The 18,034-nt window shown below is 36.9% G+C and overlaps 1 protein-coding gene across 2 annotated transcripts in view; it reads left to right on the forward strand.

Moving 5' to 3' along the window:
• Positions 1 to 18,034, forward strand: part of DIAPH3 (diaphanous related formin 3) — a 430,201-nt gene that overhangs the window by 117,596 nt on the left and 294,571 nt on the right. For both annotated transcript variants that reach the window (XM_036228908.1, XM_036228909.1), the window contains exons 5-6: positions 16,104 to 16,178; positions 16,262 to 16,331. In XM_036228908.1, the coding sequence (XP_036084801.1) occupies positions 16,104 to 16,178; positions 16,262 to 16,331 (145 nt within the window). The remainder of the gene's footprint in view (positions 1 to 16,103; positions 16,179 to 16,261; positions 16,332 to 18,034) is intronic.

Raw genomic sequence — 18,034 nt, forward strand, 5'->3', positions numbered from 1 at the left:
TGAGTCTGGAGCTCAGTGGATAAATGAGGAGGTACTTAACTGTTTATATGTTAAGTATCTCCTCATCTGGGTTGTACAAAAAGCCTGAGTACGGCTGAGATCCTTGGGAGGGGGTGAGCTGTGTGTGCGTGTGAGTGCCCAGAACAAGAACTCAAGCAATTATTGTGAATGGCGCCCCCCAGGAAAACAGGAAGCTAATGACCAAAAGTCCGCACTCTCTGATGGCATGTAGGCTACAGATTATAGGGCAAAATCGCAAGACATCCTGGGTTAGGGGTTTGGGGTCGTGCTGGGAGCTTATTGGTTGGAGACGAGGTCAGGGAAGTAAATTATCAGGTCTTCAGGACAGTTCTGAGGTCTGTTGCTGTGTCCCTCTGCCCTTCTCTCTAGTTTCATGGAAAAGTAGCCAGGGGTTTGTCTTACCTTAGGGCTCAGGAGCTGAAAACCTAACTTAGGTCGATGTTATCTTTAGTCTGCCAGAATTCCAGACCTTGTGACCATTAGTCAGGTCCAGGCTACTGTGTTCTCCTGCCTCAGGGTTTGCTGATTATAGGGGTGAGGGGGGCGAGGCTAGGTCTCTAAGAGGGAGAGATGATTTTTAGAGCTAGGATTTAAAAGTAAATCTAATCAAATTCATAAGGACCCTTGCTTTTAGTAGCAAGTATTTAGGGTTTATCATTATAAACAGGTGATGGCAATGTTATCATTTTTCTTTCCCCATATATACTGGTTGTCAAGTTATAGTTGATATCGAACAACTTTTATGCATTTGAACTGCATAGGTCTACTTTTACATTGATTTAAAAAAAAATAAATATGTATAATACTGTGCATTTGTTTCCCTTCTGAGTTTCTTAAAATCGTTCTCTAGCTTATTGTAATAATGTAGTATATATTATATATAGCACATAAAATATGTGTTTATAGACTATTTATGTTATCTGTGAGGTTTATAGTCAACAGTAGGCTATTAGCAGTTCAGTTTTAGAGGAGTCAAAATATACATGTGGATTTTAAACTGTGGGGGGGTCTTTACCCCCATCCCCAGCATTATTCAAGGTCAACTGTAGTCTATATTTTAAATGAATAATTCAGTTAATGCTTTCCTGAAGGAATGATGTGTTTGATTTGATACTAAGAAACCTACTTACTAATATTTAATGTTTCAGCCTCTTTCGTTTTCTATGTGTTTCTTTTGGTAGTGGACCGAAGGTTTGATTAGAAGAGCATATACTAGAATACATTATTTTAAATACAGCTTTCTTACTGTCTTTTCATCTCGACTTCAAGAACTCATGTTTCACATATAGCTTTTTTGTTTTGCATCATTGCTAACCTGGCTTTATTTTTATTTTACTTGGATTAATTTCTCTAGACATTTTATGTATTTGAGTATGTTATGGCTGAAAAGTGATGAGGAGAATAAACTATCAGTTTGTCACTCTTCTATCTTTTCTCATAGAGGGGAGAATAAATGACCAGTTATAAATACATGATTTCTTTAAGAGTCAATTCTGAGGAAATACACACATTAATGGTTGTATTTTGAAGTTTGGCAGATTTACGATCAGAACAGTGTTTAGTTCTTGAATTCCTCGTCCGGCTGTGTAATCGAGTGTAATTTTTGCGGGTGGGCTATCAGTTGGGATGTGGGCGTGTGTGTGTTTTGCCCTGTGGGGCATGTTAATTGCTTTGTACTCTTTTCCCCACCCCCCACCAACTGTTCATTTTAAGTATTTAGTCACCTTGCTAAGAGCAGGTGAAAATGAAAGCTTGAAATAGCTATAATTATATTCAGCATTGGTGATATATCGCTCCGACAGAGGAATGTAAATTGGATCTCGATATTATACAGTACTAAAGCTGACCTTCTAAGTTTAAGGTATGAAATTTGTAACTTGGTCACACGTGACCCGTGATATATATTTTTCCCTTTCAAGAAGCTTCTTATATTGATTTTCAGCAAAATAACTTAGCGTTTCTCTAGGTGCTTATGTCAGATTGTTGTTTCGGGTAATTAAAACATACTTATTACAAAAAACTTAAGCTCATTAGAGGAAAATAAGTAATGAAGAAAAAAAAGGTAATATCACCTACTTAGAAAAATATGTAAACGCTTAGGCAGAAATGTGTATCCACTGAGGAAGTCCTTTTGTGTAATGCTGTTGGTCATGTAATTGAAAAAGTTGGTTAAAGCGGGGAATCATAAAATAAACGACTCAGCTCTACTCTAACCTATTTTTTTTTTTTTTTTATTCAAAACATCAACGTCCATTTTTTCCTCTGGACATTTGATGTGGAGCCTTAGACCTTTTCTTGGCAGTGGGACAGGCTGATTGCATAAACCACACCCATAATGCATTACTATCCTCCTGTCGTTATCTTAAAGTGAAACAGGAATGTAGAGGCTCTTACAAAGTAATCCGAGTGCCCACCTTTTTTTTTCTTTTAAAAAGGTCTTTGGTGATCTCTCAACAATTTACAGTTGTGCTCACACGTACCTTTTAAAATAAGCCATCTTTTAAATAACCTTTTCAAAGCATTAAGATTAGTTTTCATAGAAACAGCAACTGTTTTCCCAATGATACGTTGTTTGTTTATGTAATTTTAATTAATTTGTATAATTATAGTAATAAGTGCAACTGGCAAGAATGGGCTTGGAAACGGTCCCGGTGGGTGCCTGGTGGGAGCAGAAGCAGGCAGATGTGTGAGGGACTGGAACGCTAGCCTTGACTGTCGATCATGCCATGGCTGTGAGCGTCTCACACCTGGAATGGAGACCAGCAGGTGACGCGTGAGCTGATGAGGTAGAGAATGGCCACAAATGTGCTTGTACACCTGCATGCGCACCTTTCCTAGATGTGCACAAAACCATATTTTGGAACAAAAATCACATTATCATTTCTGCTTTTTAAACTTATGATATGTTTGCATCTTTCCATGTCAACAGTGTAGGCCTAGTTTTCTTTGATTCCAGATTTTTTTCTAGCTCCTGGCTAGGTTAGGAGGTTGCCATCTTTTGAGCTCCTTTAGCGTTTCTTGGCTTGCTTTCGTTATGGTGTTTATTACACGCTATTTTAGTTGTTTTCTTTACCTCTTCTTGATTCTCCTTCAGATTTCTCCTATCAACTCTTTATCCCTTATTATGTTTATTATCTCTATTTAAACATAATAGAGATAATGTTCTGCTACCCTTTTTCTCCTTTAATTCTCCTTCACTCGGAATTTTACTCCTATAGAGCTGTTTATAAACCGCTCTTGAATGCAGTTTTTTATTCGACTTCGCTTCAGCAGTTGGCCCGTGACTCTTTTCTTTTTAAAACTTTTCTTGGGATTTTTTATAGTATCTTCATGTGTTTCTCTTTTTACTATCATCGCTGCCTTTTCTTAGGTGCTTTGGTCGGACCCTCTGCTATTCTCACACTTTATCAGTGGATGTTTCAGACCGTTTCCAGGAAGATGGAGTAGATGTACTTTTTCCTATTCATTCTGTTAAGGATAACTAAGAAACCTTGACAGTATAAATGAAACCGATACATAGGCTGGGGACCCAAGGAATGACATGGTGCTTAGTTCTCTGGGTTTTTTTTTTTTTTTTTTTGCCTCTTTTACCCTCAATTTGGAGATAGAGAAGTAGGCAACCCAGAAGTGCCAATAGGCACAAAAAAATTTACCCCCAAAAGCCTCCTCTCTTAAACCAAAGGACCATGAAAGGGGCAGCCAGCATAATAGAATGCTTCAAAAATAACCAGTCTATGTTTTCTGAATACCACAGAAGAAGACTGGAGCCCATCCCATTTCATATCATCAAAGCCACGCGGGAAGCCTGGGCTTCGTCTTCCAGACAGCAGCAGCGAAGTGCTCTTCCCTGTGGGGTGCTGTCAGAGGAGACTTAGCAGAGAGTCAAAACTTTGACCACAGCTTAGTGGTGAAAAAAATCACCCTCTTCCTCCCCAGTGGAGGTTACATGGTGAGCAAAATAATGAGTCCTACTCTTCCCTGCCAGAGAAGTACCGTAGAGGCCAAGCGGGGAATTGAACTTGTATTTATACCTGGCAGTATCAAGTTTGTGTCTTTTCTTCCTGCACTGGAGCAGTGTCTCAGGAAGCCAGCTAAAATAGGATAGACCTGAAGAAATTCACATTATGACACATGATAATCAAACTTCTAAAAACTGAAGACAAACAAATTTTGAAAGCAACAAGAGATGACATTTTAGTTATGGGGGAAAAACAATTCAAATGACATTAGATTTCTCATCAGGAGAAGTCTCTTAAGGAGACCAAAAGCAAATGGTAAGCAGCTTTCAAATGAAGAAAACAAAGGACTATCAGAATAGAATCTTATGTGCTATGAAGCTATCCTTCAGGAATGAAGGAGAAATCAAGACATACTCAGTAAATATAGTAGACTTGACTTCTCTTTTCTAAATTGTTTGATGGTAGAAGCAAAAATTGTAACACTATGATGTAGTTCTAAATGTATGTAGAGGAAATATTTAAAACAATTATACTATAAATAGAGTAAAGAGATATAAAGGGAGGTGTATTAGTTTGCTAGGGCTGACAAAATACTACAGACTGGGTGGCTTAAACAACAGGAAATTTTCTCACAATTCTGGAGACTGGAAATCTTTTAAGTTCAAGGTGCTGGTGGGGTCTCTTTCCTCCGAGGGCCCTTTCCTTGGCTTGCAGAGGGCCGAAGTCTTGCCCTGTCTTCACATGGCCTTTCCCGTGTGGGAATGCATCCCTGGCGTCTCTTCCTCTTCTTGTGAGGACACTAGTTCCTACTGGATTAGGGCCCTATCCTTAGGCTCTCATTTAACCTTAATTACCTCTTTAAAGACTTTATCTTCTAATGTAGTCACATGGTGGATTTGGGTATCAAAATATGAATTATGAGTGGCACTATTCAATCCATAACAGAGAGGAAGATTTTTTAAAATGAATTGTGATTCATGATGATGTAATACCTAGAACAACCACTATAAGTGTTATGCAAAGAGATATGCATAAAAAATAATACATCAGAATGGAATTCTAAAACATATTCAGACAAACCACAAGGAGGTAGGAAAAAGAAGATAAAAATAGAACAAAAACCAAAAAATAAATGGCAGACTGAAGCCTTAACATATCAACAAGTACATTAACTGTAAATGGTTTAAACATACCAACTAAAAAGATAGGTGGAATGGATTTTAAAATCACCTAGTTATATGCTCTATTTCAGAAATCCACTTCAAATATATATATTTTTAAAATTTTATTTTTCAGTTACAGTTGATATTCAATATTATATTAGTTTCAGGTGGATAGCCTGATGATTAGACCCTAATATAACTTACATTGTGACCCCCCCATAATTCTTGCACCCACTTTGTAATATAGATATTACAAAGCTATTCACTATATTCCCTAAGCTGCACTTTACATCCCCGTGACTATTTTGTAACAGCCAACATGTGCTACTTAATCCTTTCACCTTTTTCACCCAGCCCCCCAACTGTCCTCTCATTTGGCAATCATCAGTTTGTTCTCCGTATCCACGAGTTTGCTTATGTCTTTCTTGTTCATTCATTTTATATTTTAGATTCTGCATGATATAGCCCAACCCATTTCACTTAGCTCAGTGCCCTCTAGATCCATCCATGTTGTCACAAATAAGACTTTATTCTTTTTTATGGCTGAGAAATATTCCATTGCATGTATGTACCATATCTTCCTTATCCATTCTTTTTTTTTGATTGGAGGATTCACTCCATTTACATTTAAAGTAATTATCGATAAATATGTAGTTATTACCATCTTATTAGTTTTCTGATTATTTTTGTAGTTCTCTGTTCTTTTGCTTTCTCCTCTTGTATGGTGATGACTTTCTGTAGTGTTGTGTTTGTATTCCTTTCTCTTTGTTTCTTGTGCATCTCTTGTAGATTTTGTGTTTGTAATTTCATGTGCATCATATATAAGCTACATTTATAGCAGTTAATAGTTGCATAAGTTTGAACACATTATATAATCACTACCATTTATACTCACCTCCTCCATGCGTATATTTTTATTATTTTTTTTTACTTTTATGTGTATATATCCCTTAATTTCCCGCTGTGATTACACATGATCTTTTTACTTCTGTCTTTTAATCTTTGTACTAGCTTTAGTGTTGGTCGATCCATTGCTTTTGTTGTTTGCCTTTGTCAGTATTTTTTTTGTGTGTGTGATATTTTCTTATTCATTATTTTAATTTTTTTTCCCTTAAAGAAGTCCCTTTAACATTTCTTGAAATACTGATTTAATGAACTTCTTCGGCTTTTTCATGTCTGGAGAGCTCTTTATCTGTCATTTGATTCTAATTGATAGCCTTGATATGTAGAGTATCTTGGTTATAGGTTCTTACTTTTTATCACTTTGATTATGTGATGCCAATCCCTTCTGGCCTGCAAAGTTTCTGTTGAGAAATCAGCTGACAGTCTACGTGAGCTCCCTTGTAGGTAACTAATTGCTTTTCTCTTGCTGCTTTTAATATTCTCTCTTTTGTCTTTAACCTTTGGGCATTTTAATTTTGATGTGTCTTGGTGTGGGCTTCTTTGGGTTCATCTTGTTTGGGACTTCTATGCTTCTTGGACTTGTATGTCTATTTCCTTGGCCAGGTTAGAGGAAGTTTTCTGTTATTATTTCTTCAAAAAAGGTTTTCAGTCCCTTACTCGCTCTCTCCTCCTTTTTGGACCTTTATGATGTGAATGTTGGTACACTTAATGTTAGCGTAGAGGATCGTTAAAGTATCTTCATTTTTTTTGGATTCTTTTGTTGCTGTTCTGATTCCTCTAATCTGCTTTTGATTTCATCTAATGTATTCTTCATTTCATTTATTATATTCTTCATTTCTGACTGGTTCTTTTCAATAGTTTCTATCTCCTTTTTTATGTTTCCTATCTCTTTGTCGAAGTTCTGAGTTATCTCTTCCTCCCTAAGTTCATTGAGCAGTGTATCTGATAGATTGCTTGCCTCCAAATCGTTTAGTTCTTTTTCTGGAGATTTGTCTTGTTCTCTCATTTGGAACATATTTTTTTTTGTCTCCTCATTTTGACTTCCTTCCTATGATTGCTTCTATGTAGGTGGAGCTGCTACAACTCCCAGTCTTTGCAGAGTGGCCTTACGTGGTAGGTTTCCTGTGGAGCCCACTGGTGCTGTTTCCCTATTTACCTGAGCCGGGTGCTCCAGGTGTGCAGGTCTTGTGTGCTCTCTTGTTGTACTCAAGTCTTGATTGCTGTTGGCATGTCAGTGGATTGGACCAGGGATCCTCAATTGCCTGGGCTGTGGACTAGTACTGGTCCATGGCCTGTTAGGAACCAGGCCGCACAGCAGGAAGTGAGTGGCAAGTAAGCGAGTGACCTTCATCAGTATTTGCAGCCGCTCCCCAGCGCTAGAATCACCGCCTCAGCTCCACCTGAGATCATCAGGGATTAGATTCTCATAGCACTGGTCTCTGGTGCCATGAAGGCTGGGAACTGCTGTGTGGGACTGTCAATGAGGACTGGCCGTGCGTGACTGCAGCAGACGAGTTGTTGTGTGGGGCCTGACTCCACAGATCAGGATTTGCTTTAGGGGGCTCTGGTTTTTCCTGAGTCTACCCCCTGGTTATGTTTTTGTGGCACTAATTGTGTCATGCTCTGGTATAGAATGAAGCTGGTCACCAGGTGTGTTGGTTCTGGGGGCTCTTAGGAGGGGCTCTGGTGCAGGCCAATGTTAGCTGCTGCCTGGTCTGACCTGGGGCCCCATTGTCAGAGGTATAAACTGATTTGTGTGTGGTAGCTGCCTGAGCTAGGCTTTGGGGGCATCTGGGAGTGGTTATGCTGAGAACAGGCTAGCCGCCTTTAGTACCAGACTTGGGTCCGCTTAGCAAGAAGTACAGGGGCTGCCAAGGTCAGCTGCTGCTTGATTTGGGTTTGTGGACCTTTCGGAGAGCTTAGGAAAGTCCACGATGTGGGTTCAGGCTGGCAGCTTGTGTAGGTTAGCCTCTGAAAGAGATTAGGGACCGGTGGGGTCTCAGGGAACCACCAGGGGGGAGCGAGAGCAGCCTTAGCCTAGTTCATGGAGGGCTTAACAAAAGAACAGCGGAGCCTGTAGGCACTTTAGTCCTAGACAGAGTTACCCCTTCAGTCCTCACCCTGAAACCAGACAGTTCAGTTTCTCCCTGTATGTCCTGGTGATTTTGGAGCTGCTACCCAGTGCTGGAGCTCAGCATAAGTGTGTTCGTCAGTGAGTAAATTTGTGCATGACCCCTTTAATAGGATTCCTGTGTCCCCAGCAGCCCGCCATCACACCCGGACTGAGTGCCTGCTGATGTTCACGGCTGGCTATTTTGGGGACTCTTCTTCCCACACTGGTGGTCTGGGTTGAGAAGCCTGGTGTTGGGCTGGGACCCCTCATTCCTCAGTGGGATCTTTGCAGCCAGGATGTTCCTCTCAACTCTTAACTGTCACATGGCTTCTGCGCCAGTCTGTTCTGCATCTCTGCCCCTCATACTAGTCTCAACATGGCTTCTGCATATCCTTAGTTGTAGGCGGTGTTCTGTTCAGCAAGTCTTCAGGTGGTTCTCAAGGTTGGTTGTTCTAACAGTTTATTTGCAGTTTTGATGTGGTCATGGGCGCAGGTGAACACAGTGTTGACCTACACTGCCACCTTGAGGTGAAGTCTAATAGCCTCAGATTCTTGAAACTGATCTCAAATTAGCACAGGTGCATTCCAGCAAATCTAGTGCTGCTTCTTGGAGGCAGTCATTAAAATGGCACAAAAGCACGTGGACATCACCCCCACTTCAAATGTATTGATGTAGGTAGATTAAAAGTAAAACGATAATACAAGGCATATCATGTAAACATTAAAAGGAATAAGTTGTGGCTATTTTAATGTCAAGTCATTTAGACCTCATAATAAAGAAAATAGTGGTGGATTGACCCTTTTATCATTTTATAAAAATCAAAGAAGCACTCTTAAAGTGTGTCAAACCATAGATGTACAAAATATGTGAAACATAGACCTGAACGGATAGATAAATCCACAATTAGATTTTGAGACTTCATAGTACTCTATCAATAATCGGTAGAATGGCTAGACAGAAAATAACTAAACGTGTAGAAGCTCTCAATACCACCACCACTTCAAAGGATATAAGAGAATATAAATATTCTATAATATTTATAGAACACTCCATCCAGCAATAGCAGAATTTGTTTCTTATTCCCACAGAACATATCTCAAGGTAGACCATAACCTGGCCATAAAAGCAAACTTCATCAAGTCAAAAAAATTGAAAACATTGAAAAAATTGAAAAATTGTGGTAAACACTAGACTCAAACTAGAAGTCATTAATAGATAAGAAGTCTCCTAACATTTGGAAAGTAAATAAAACACTTATATTCAATCCATGGCTCAAAGAAATTCTCAAGAGAAATTTAAAAATACACTGAACTTAATGAAAATAAAGATACATCTGACAGCTTTTGGGGGTACATCTAAAGAAGCACTGAGAGGGAAATTTATAGCATTAAACATACATTAGAGAAGAAGAAAAGGCTAAAATCAATAATTTTAGTTATTACCTCAAGACTCTAGAAAAAGAGCAAAATAAATCCAAATCAAGTAGGAGTGAAATAAAGACCAGGAATCAATTAAATTGAATATAGAAAAACAAAAGAGAAAATCAATGAAACAAGAGTTGGTTCTTTTGAATGATTAATAAGTTGTCAAATCTCTATTAATATTGATGAAAAACACTAAAAACCAGTATTTGGAATGTTACAGGAAATCTTACTATACATTCTACATTAACAGTAATAATGGAGTTACTACAAACAACTTTAAACACTCAAATTTCCAAACTTAGATGAAAAAGGCCAATTCCTTGAGAAGCAAAATGTCTTTCAACAGACCCAATATGAAATAAAAAATTTAAATAATCCTCTGGCTATAAGAAAATTGAATTCCTATTTTAAAACTCCCCAAAATATCTTCAAGTAAAAATGGTTTTACTGGAGAATTCTACTAAAAACTTAAAGATTAATACCATATCTACACAATCTCTTCTAGAAAATACAAGAACAGGGAACAATGCACCATTTATTTTATGAAGCTGGTACTGAGAACAAAACCAAATATAAAATCAAAACAAAACTAAAAACTCCAAGCCCCTAATTTATGGGCCAACGTCCATCAAAACATAAACACAAATATCATATTGTAATGGACTATATCAACAAGGCTAAAGAAGAAAAATCACATCAATTGACAAAGACAATGCATTTGACAAAATGCAACACAATTCATGACAAACACTCTAGAAAATAAGAACAGATGTTTTGGATTGAATTGTGTAACACCAATTGTGACTTTATTTGGAAATAGGGTCATTGCGGATATAATTGAGATGAGGTCACAAGGGAGCAGGGGGTGCTCTTACTCTAGCATAATTTATGTTTTTATAAGAGAAAAGATAAACAGGGTACCATGTGATTGATGACTGAGGTGTGAAAATCCTGTGTTAATAGCTACCAACAGATGCAGAGGAAGAGGCAAGGGAAGTTTCTAATACAGAGAGGTACTTTCTCATCTTGATAACACAAACCTGCAAGAATCCTACAGCTAATGTTAATGGTGAAAGACAATGTTTTCTCATGATGGAGAGACAAAGCAAGGATGTGTGCTCCAACCCTGCTATTCAACACAGTACTAGAAGTTCTGGCCAGAGTAATGAGACAAGAAAATGAAATCAAAAGAATATGAATAGAAAGGGAAAAAGTGTTCCAATTTACAGATGACATGATTATTTACATAGGAAAGTTCAAAGTTTCTATTAAAACTCCTAGAACTAACCAGTGAGTTCAGCAAGATTATAGGATTGCAATTTGAAAATGTTCTAGATATGTTATACAACAATGTGCATGCAGTGAATAATACTGAATGGTATACTTCAATATTATGAGGGTAAATTTATGTGATTTTTTTTTAATTCAAAAAATAACCATATTTTTATATACTAGCAGTGAACTTTTGAAAAACGGCACCATTCACTACTGCTCAAAAAATACTCTGGTGTAAATCTAACAAATTATTTATAGGACTTTTGTGCTCAAAACTACAAAATAATAATGAAGTAAATCAAAAAGGTCTAAATAAATGGAGAGACATCCCAAGCCCATGAACGAGGAGACTCACCTCTATTTGCTGGGTCATTTGAGTTGCCGGCAGAATTCAGTTCCTTGCAGTTGCGAGTCTGACGTTCCTCTTTCCTTGCTAGCTCTCCATTTAGGGCCATCTCAGCTTTTAGTGTCCGCCCCCATTCCTTAGCTCATCATGTCCTTCTTCACCTTTAAAGGCTGTAGAGATAGGGTGAGGCCCTCTTATGCTTTGAATCTCTCTTATTTCTCCATCTCATGTCTCTTACCCAGCTAGGAAGGGGTCTCATTTTTTTAAGAATCATGTAATTAGATTGGACAATCTAGGATAATCCCCCTGTTTCTAAATTATCTGAATAGCAACTTAATTCTATCTTCAAACTTAATTCCCCTTTTAACCACTTTGCTATGTGAGGTAATATATTCATAGGTTGTGGTGTTGGAACATAGCCATCTCTAGGGGTACAGAGATGGGATGATTCTTCTAACCACACTTGTCCGATCCTTTGATGGCTTCCCACTGCCCATGGCTTTGTATATCGTTGATTTCAAAATGAAGCTCCTTTCTACCTGTTTGGTTTTACGTCTGATATGGCCACTTGTGATGCTCAGGCCAGGCCTCATCTTTCACATTGAATGTCTTTGCATGGATTCCGTCCTGCATAGAAACCTCTCTTCTTTTCTATGACTTATCCTTCAAGACTTGGGTCAGACATGAGCTGCTTTGGCTCCTAAGAGGTAGATGCTGTGCCTTCTGTTTGATTAGCACCATGATTATAGCACTTATTACATTATGGAAATAATTCTCCATATTTGTTTCAACCACTAGTCTGTGTGATCCTCTAAAGGGGCAGAGAACATGTTTAATTCAGTTTTGTATTTCTCACATCTCGTACAGTGTCCAGCACACAGCGAGCCCTCATTAAGGGCTGACTTTGTTAAAAGCACTTGAGTTTAGTAGTAATGAAGCATCACCCTTCAGCAGCCTTCATGGACTCGTCCCAAAGTGTGATGTAGGACAGTCTCCGGATTTATTATCCTTGGTACAGGGTGGATAAGCAACCGGTTCTCAAATTGGAATAGATGTTCCGGACATGGAAGTTAAGGCAGCTTCAGTGATGCTTCATAGAACACGTCATCAATTTGTGCCTTTTTCTAAGTGTATAAAAGAAAGGCATGAGCCGGGGCATCGGCAGACTCAGATGCTATCTCCGAGCGACCTTAGCCTCTCTCTGCATGTTCCTTTCTGTATATATGAAATTGGAAGGACTACCAATTTCATTCTAAAACCATGTATTCAGTGTAATTTGTCCCAGGTGCTGGAGATTTAAGGATAGATAAGAAACTGTCCCTATTCTCCAGGTGTATGCGTCAGGTAAGACTGCCCTTAAGACCTGGTAGCTTTATTCCAGCTCTGACCGTCCATGATGCATTTCTTTCCCTTAGGGCACATTTAGGAAGAGAGCTAATAGCTTTAACTTTAGTCTGTGGGAAACCTATATTGATGGTGCTTTTTTGTTCCTTTGGCCAGGAAGTAAATCTCAGACCTGACTATTGTTTCTTCTGCTCAATGAGGTGACTGTATTTGCTTCATAAAGCCAACAATGTGTTGGAAATCATTTCGCACACTTGATTTTATTTTCTGGAAGCAAAAACTGAATTTCAAGGCCTAAGCTGCTTTGAACATTTAAAGGCGATTTGAACATTTAATCCTAGAGACCTAGCCTTCCTCTTGTTTTTTTCTTTTACCTCTTCATCTCTTTTTTTCTCTTTCATTGAGACCCATTCTAGGAAGTGCTAAATGGTAATATACTTAGAAGTTATTCTTGAAGCAATTAAGAGAGAAGAGTTTGATATTTCCTGTTATAGCACTTTAAGAGGTAGATTTTGTGTTAAATTAGTACTTAGCACATTACTTTTTGCTGTTTTAAAGCATTTTCCCCCCAAATAAATGCCATGCTAATCTGTTTCATTTCTATTCATGAAGAAAAACATTTTCACAGTGCTTATTCATCCATGAATGCAGTTTATACTTAAACCACATAATGCCTGATGGTATTGTGCTGACAGACACAGAATAAATAGTACAGATTTTGTTTCCTGAAGATTGATCATTTAGAGATCAGTTGATATATTTTTTTTTCCAGGTTATTTCTTACACTGATGATGAGAAATTTTTTACTTTTGTAGAAAGCTATGGATTTCAATAAACCTCTGTCAGGACTGCAGACCTACCTATTCAATATCCATTTTTATCCTGAACATCTTTTCCAGAAGAGATAGGGAGTGATATTTGCCCCATCCTTAAAAATAATACTGCTGAAAATAGTAGGGGTGGGGTGAAGGTTTTGAGAGAATGGGTTTGTTGGTGAACGACTTGTTAATGTAACAATATGTTAGCCTTGCAAACTTTTAAGAAAATAGGAAGACTTTTTCTGCCTATTTAATTTGTTTTAATATTACTTTTTCGATAAGTACTTTCATTGGTTTCCTTATGTTTATATATTATAGTGTTACTTTTGTTATCAAGCATCTTAGTTTCTTCTCTCTACACCGTGTCCCACTTTTCATGTTTTCGACGTTTTTTTTTAATGAAATGTAAAGTGTAACCTGCCTTTGATTAGGTTATTGTTGCCAACCTCTCTGTTTTTTTTTTGTTGTTGATAAATTAATTCCACCTTGAGTGAAAAGATTGTAATATAAAGTAATTGGATATGATGCCTCTTTACATTCAGCTGAGTTTGTCTTGTAGAGAATTAGTAATCTACATAAACAGCGTAAATTTTCCTTTAATGATTCATATTCTGCAATGTAGAAGAGAGTTATCTAGGGGGTCCAGTTACCTAGGGGGTTGATTTGAGAACTTCCATAGGTCTCAGTATTCTACTTATATTGGTGGTGATAAATTTTAAAGATAGCTATGTTCTATTATTAATTACTCAGACCAGAAGACTTAACTTGATTTACCTGAATCGATAGGCTCCCTGAATGCTCATAGTGGCCTCCCAGATAAGCATTATAAATACAACAAAGTCTTTTTGTTATATTAACACAATTATTTTAAATTAGTTTTTTCTTTTTTTTGGCAGTTTTAAAAATAGTAACTTTATAATCCACAATGATTGAAGGTGGTAACAATATGAATCATCCTAAATCATTCATATTAGCTTTAGAATATCATGGGTATACTTTCAAATATGGAGATTGTCGAAAATTCACTTCAGACAAAGTATTGAAGTCCCACTGCGAGGTACTAACACAGGAGGTCCTGGTGAACAGTCTGTGCACACGTCTCAGCGGCAGCGCAAATAAAAGGCTGAAATTACTCCTTACGAGTTTGATTTCAAGCCTCCCTGCTGCATGTGAAATAATAAATACAGAACAGGAGTCAACAAAGCAAAGAGTTAAGCAGGATGCTGTGGGTGTTTTCATGAAACATGAAAGCAAGAATTGAAATGCCTACAGGTGATCTGTCTGCTGCTGATAGGACAGAGTGAGCTCTTCACTTTTGAAGTAGCATTCTGGCTTGAAAACACCAACTTTTATTTAACTTTTTTTCTTGTCTTCACTCTAATAGTGATCTTCAGTCTTTTCTTTTCATAGAGGGATATCTACTGTTTAAGTGAATTCTCGAATTAGTTATTCCATGGTTTTCATAGAGAAGAGATGAGTAAAATAGTCTGATATGAGTCTGCAAATCTAAATGATAAAATTGCTTGTGTGTGTGTGGGGGGGGGTGTTAAAATCAGACATAGTGAGTGTTGATAGATGATTAAGCTGTGTTCACACAAGTGTGAACACGAAGATGGATTTTTAAACAATCTTAATTTTTCATATAAAGTATTATATTTGGTTTTTACCCTTATTTTCGTGGGAAATGTTATATTACATCTTAAGTAAGAAAATGGTATTAGATCCTGGTATCTGATGTGTTTTTATTCTTTATAATGTAACACTTTTGGTTATTGGGTAAATTTTGTTTTTAATATTCCATTTTCAAAGGCTACACACATACATAAAATCATATGTAAAAATATATATGCAAAGAAATATACACATACATATACTTTTCCTTTCCTCCACTTTTTTTTGACAAATTGTTACCATTATTTTATTTATTGGCTTAGGCTTTCCAAATGACCACTGAAAAAATACAATAATTTTTACGAAGGTGGTTTTTCTACGATCAGGGTGAGTTGCTGTCTATTGGAAGCAATGTCCTAACTACATGCAGTGCTGTGGTTATATTTATGAGTTTATGGAATAGAGGCTGTTTGGTCGAGATGAAAACACTCTTTAAAAAAAAAAAACGAAGATTTTTTTTTTTTAATTGAACTTTGAAACAGAAAATTCTTAACACTTATAAGGGTGCATTTTAGAGGTTTGGGATGTTCTCCCCAAAACATCCCTTTTTACTATTTTGATTAAATTTTTCAGTAATCTTTTTCTTTATGTAGTTTTGATTCTTCCCTTTTGAAAATCTTACTTGCTCAATTTCTGCTTTTTGGAACAGTCCAAAGTGAGAGTTATCCAGTGGTGTACAGGGAAACGTTTAATATGCATCTCTGGGTTGGGGGAGCTGCTTTGATTGGCAGTCTTTGCCGATTTCTGTAGTGTAAATAATTCCAACATGGCAGATGTTTAGTTACTAACGTGATGTCACTGGATGTGGAGCATGGAGGAGGTGGGCACGCTCAGCTCTCACAAGCCAAGTGCAAGCCAGGTTCAGCACACCACTGGCTTATCACATTTTTGTTCCTTCTGTCACGACCAAGACTATGAACATGAATGATTTTGTACTAGATGTCATTCTTAGATTGTCTTTATGATTAGAATATAACAATTGTAAAATATTTGTGATGGTACTGTGATTTTTCAAATTTAGAATACTGACTTAATGTATAACTGCCTTTTTTTCCCGTTTTTCAGTTGGGTCGAAAGCTTTGGACATGAGGGGCTCGGATTATTACTGGACATTTTGGAAAAATTGGTTACTAGCAAAATGTAAGTATTGCTCATTATTTCAATTAAGCTACATTCGCATGTCCAATTGTAATTCTAACGCCGATATCTTTATGCCAATGCAGACAAGAAAAAATTATAAAGAAGAATCAGCACAAAGTCATACAGTGTCTAAAGGCCTTGATGAATACACAGGTATGTACATTGGTGATCATATTGCATTTGTTCTTCAGTTTTTATACAATTCCTAAGAATTAGAGTTGTGTCGTAAAGAATTTACACCAAAGTGATGAATTGCTTTGATGTACTGTTTAGTACATAATGGAAAAAAAAAATACCGAATTGTATTGATTTCTAGTTTTGTTTAAAAACAATTGTCTTCCAGCAGCGAAACGTGGGGATGAACTGACCTTCTGGTGCTTCGGGTTAGTTCTCTCGCCGCCTTCCCCCTCCTCCTCCCCCGTCTCTCTCCCTTCCTTGCCACCTTGCTTTTTGTTCTCCCCTCTTCCCCTCTCCGCTGCTCTTTTAATTTTCAAAACTATAGCACGCATCAGCTTTGAAATCATACGTGATTATTAAAAGTGGGATGCAGTGATATTTATTACCAAAGAATCAAGTTGGAAACACTTCATTTTCATAGTATAGGCATTTAAATCTGTAATGAAATTAATGAATACCGATATAACAGGTCCCAGAGATGGAGCAGTGATGCTTAATACAAGTACCGTTCAGACCACATGCAATATGGCAGATCTGCTGAGTTTGCATATTTAAAGAGGATACATTAGAGGAAACATTTAAGCTCTTTACTGGAATTAGATTTGTCTGATGGTATTTTTTTATGCTGTTAATTGCAAAAATTACTCTATCCCGTGCCATATCTTTAGCTCCAAGATCTAAACACATCTACCTCATGATGTGTGAGTAATGATAGGTATTTTCTTTGCCATTACTGACAGCAGGTGAGGAAATTTTACCTATGGTGGTGTGATGATTTGTGTTTTATAGTAACTCTGTGTATTTCTAATTAATTTTTTAAAAATATTTTGCCTTCAGTTTTAGAATAAACCTTTAAAGGAGTATACACTTAGGTACCGATACTTAAATTATCGACATTATACATATATATTTTTTACTAAATGTAACAAATATTAATGTTTTCTAATTATTTTTGTCTTAATGAATTATTATTATTATTATTATTATTATTATTGTTATATATTAGCATTTTCTGGAGCTAAGTTTTCTATTTTGAAGCAATGAAATATTTTTCCTCCCTCATTCCCTCCTCAAATTAGATAAGATTTTCAAGGAAAATATTTGATGTGGAAATCACAAGTCCTTTTAGTGTTCTGCAAGGAGGAGATTTTAGGTATTAAGTAGCCTCTTATAGAACATATTTTAAGAATAATTGAATAAAGGAGTCAAATTGCTGATGGGGAGAGATCTTTCCACACTATGAGTATATAATACTACTTAGGAGGCTTCTTTTAAAGTGACAATATAGACATTGAAAGTTTCACTAATGATGGAGTTCGAATGGTGAAAACCCAGAAACATTTTTCAAACCAAAGGAGCTATGTGGATCATAAGTTAAATTTGAAAAGAATATCATGATTAAAATGAGATGGTATGTAGAAGATACTCTTCCTATTTGGTTTGAGACTGAATTGGAGAGGGAGTGAACTTCGTATTTATATTCTAAGTAATGTAATGTAACTTATTGTCTTATAATAATGTGTTGCTCATAGTTATATGCACATCTGAAACATATCGTTATTTGCATTTATTATTATCACCTGTGCTAATAAGTATGAAAAGTTAAATTACTGATACTTGGAATTAGTATTATACTGCCTGAAATTTTTGGTAACCTTACTTTTTTCCCAAGACTGGTT

This window comes from Rousettus aegyptiacus, unplaced genomic scaffold, assembly GCF_014176215.1.
Source record: "Rousettus aegyptiacus isolate mRouAeg1 unplaced genomic scaffold, mRouAeg1.p scaffold_m13_p_11, whole genome shotgun sequence".
Lineage (NCBI taxonomy): Eukaryota > Metazoa > Chordata > Mammalia > Chiroptera > Pteropodidae > Rousettus > Rousettus aegyptiacus.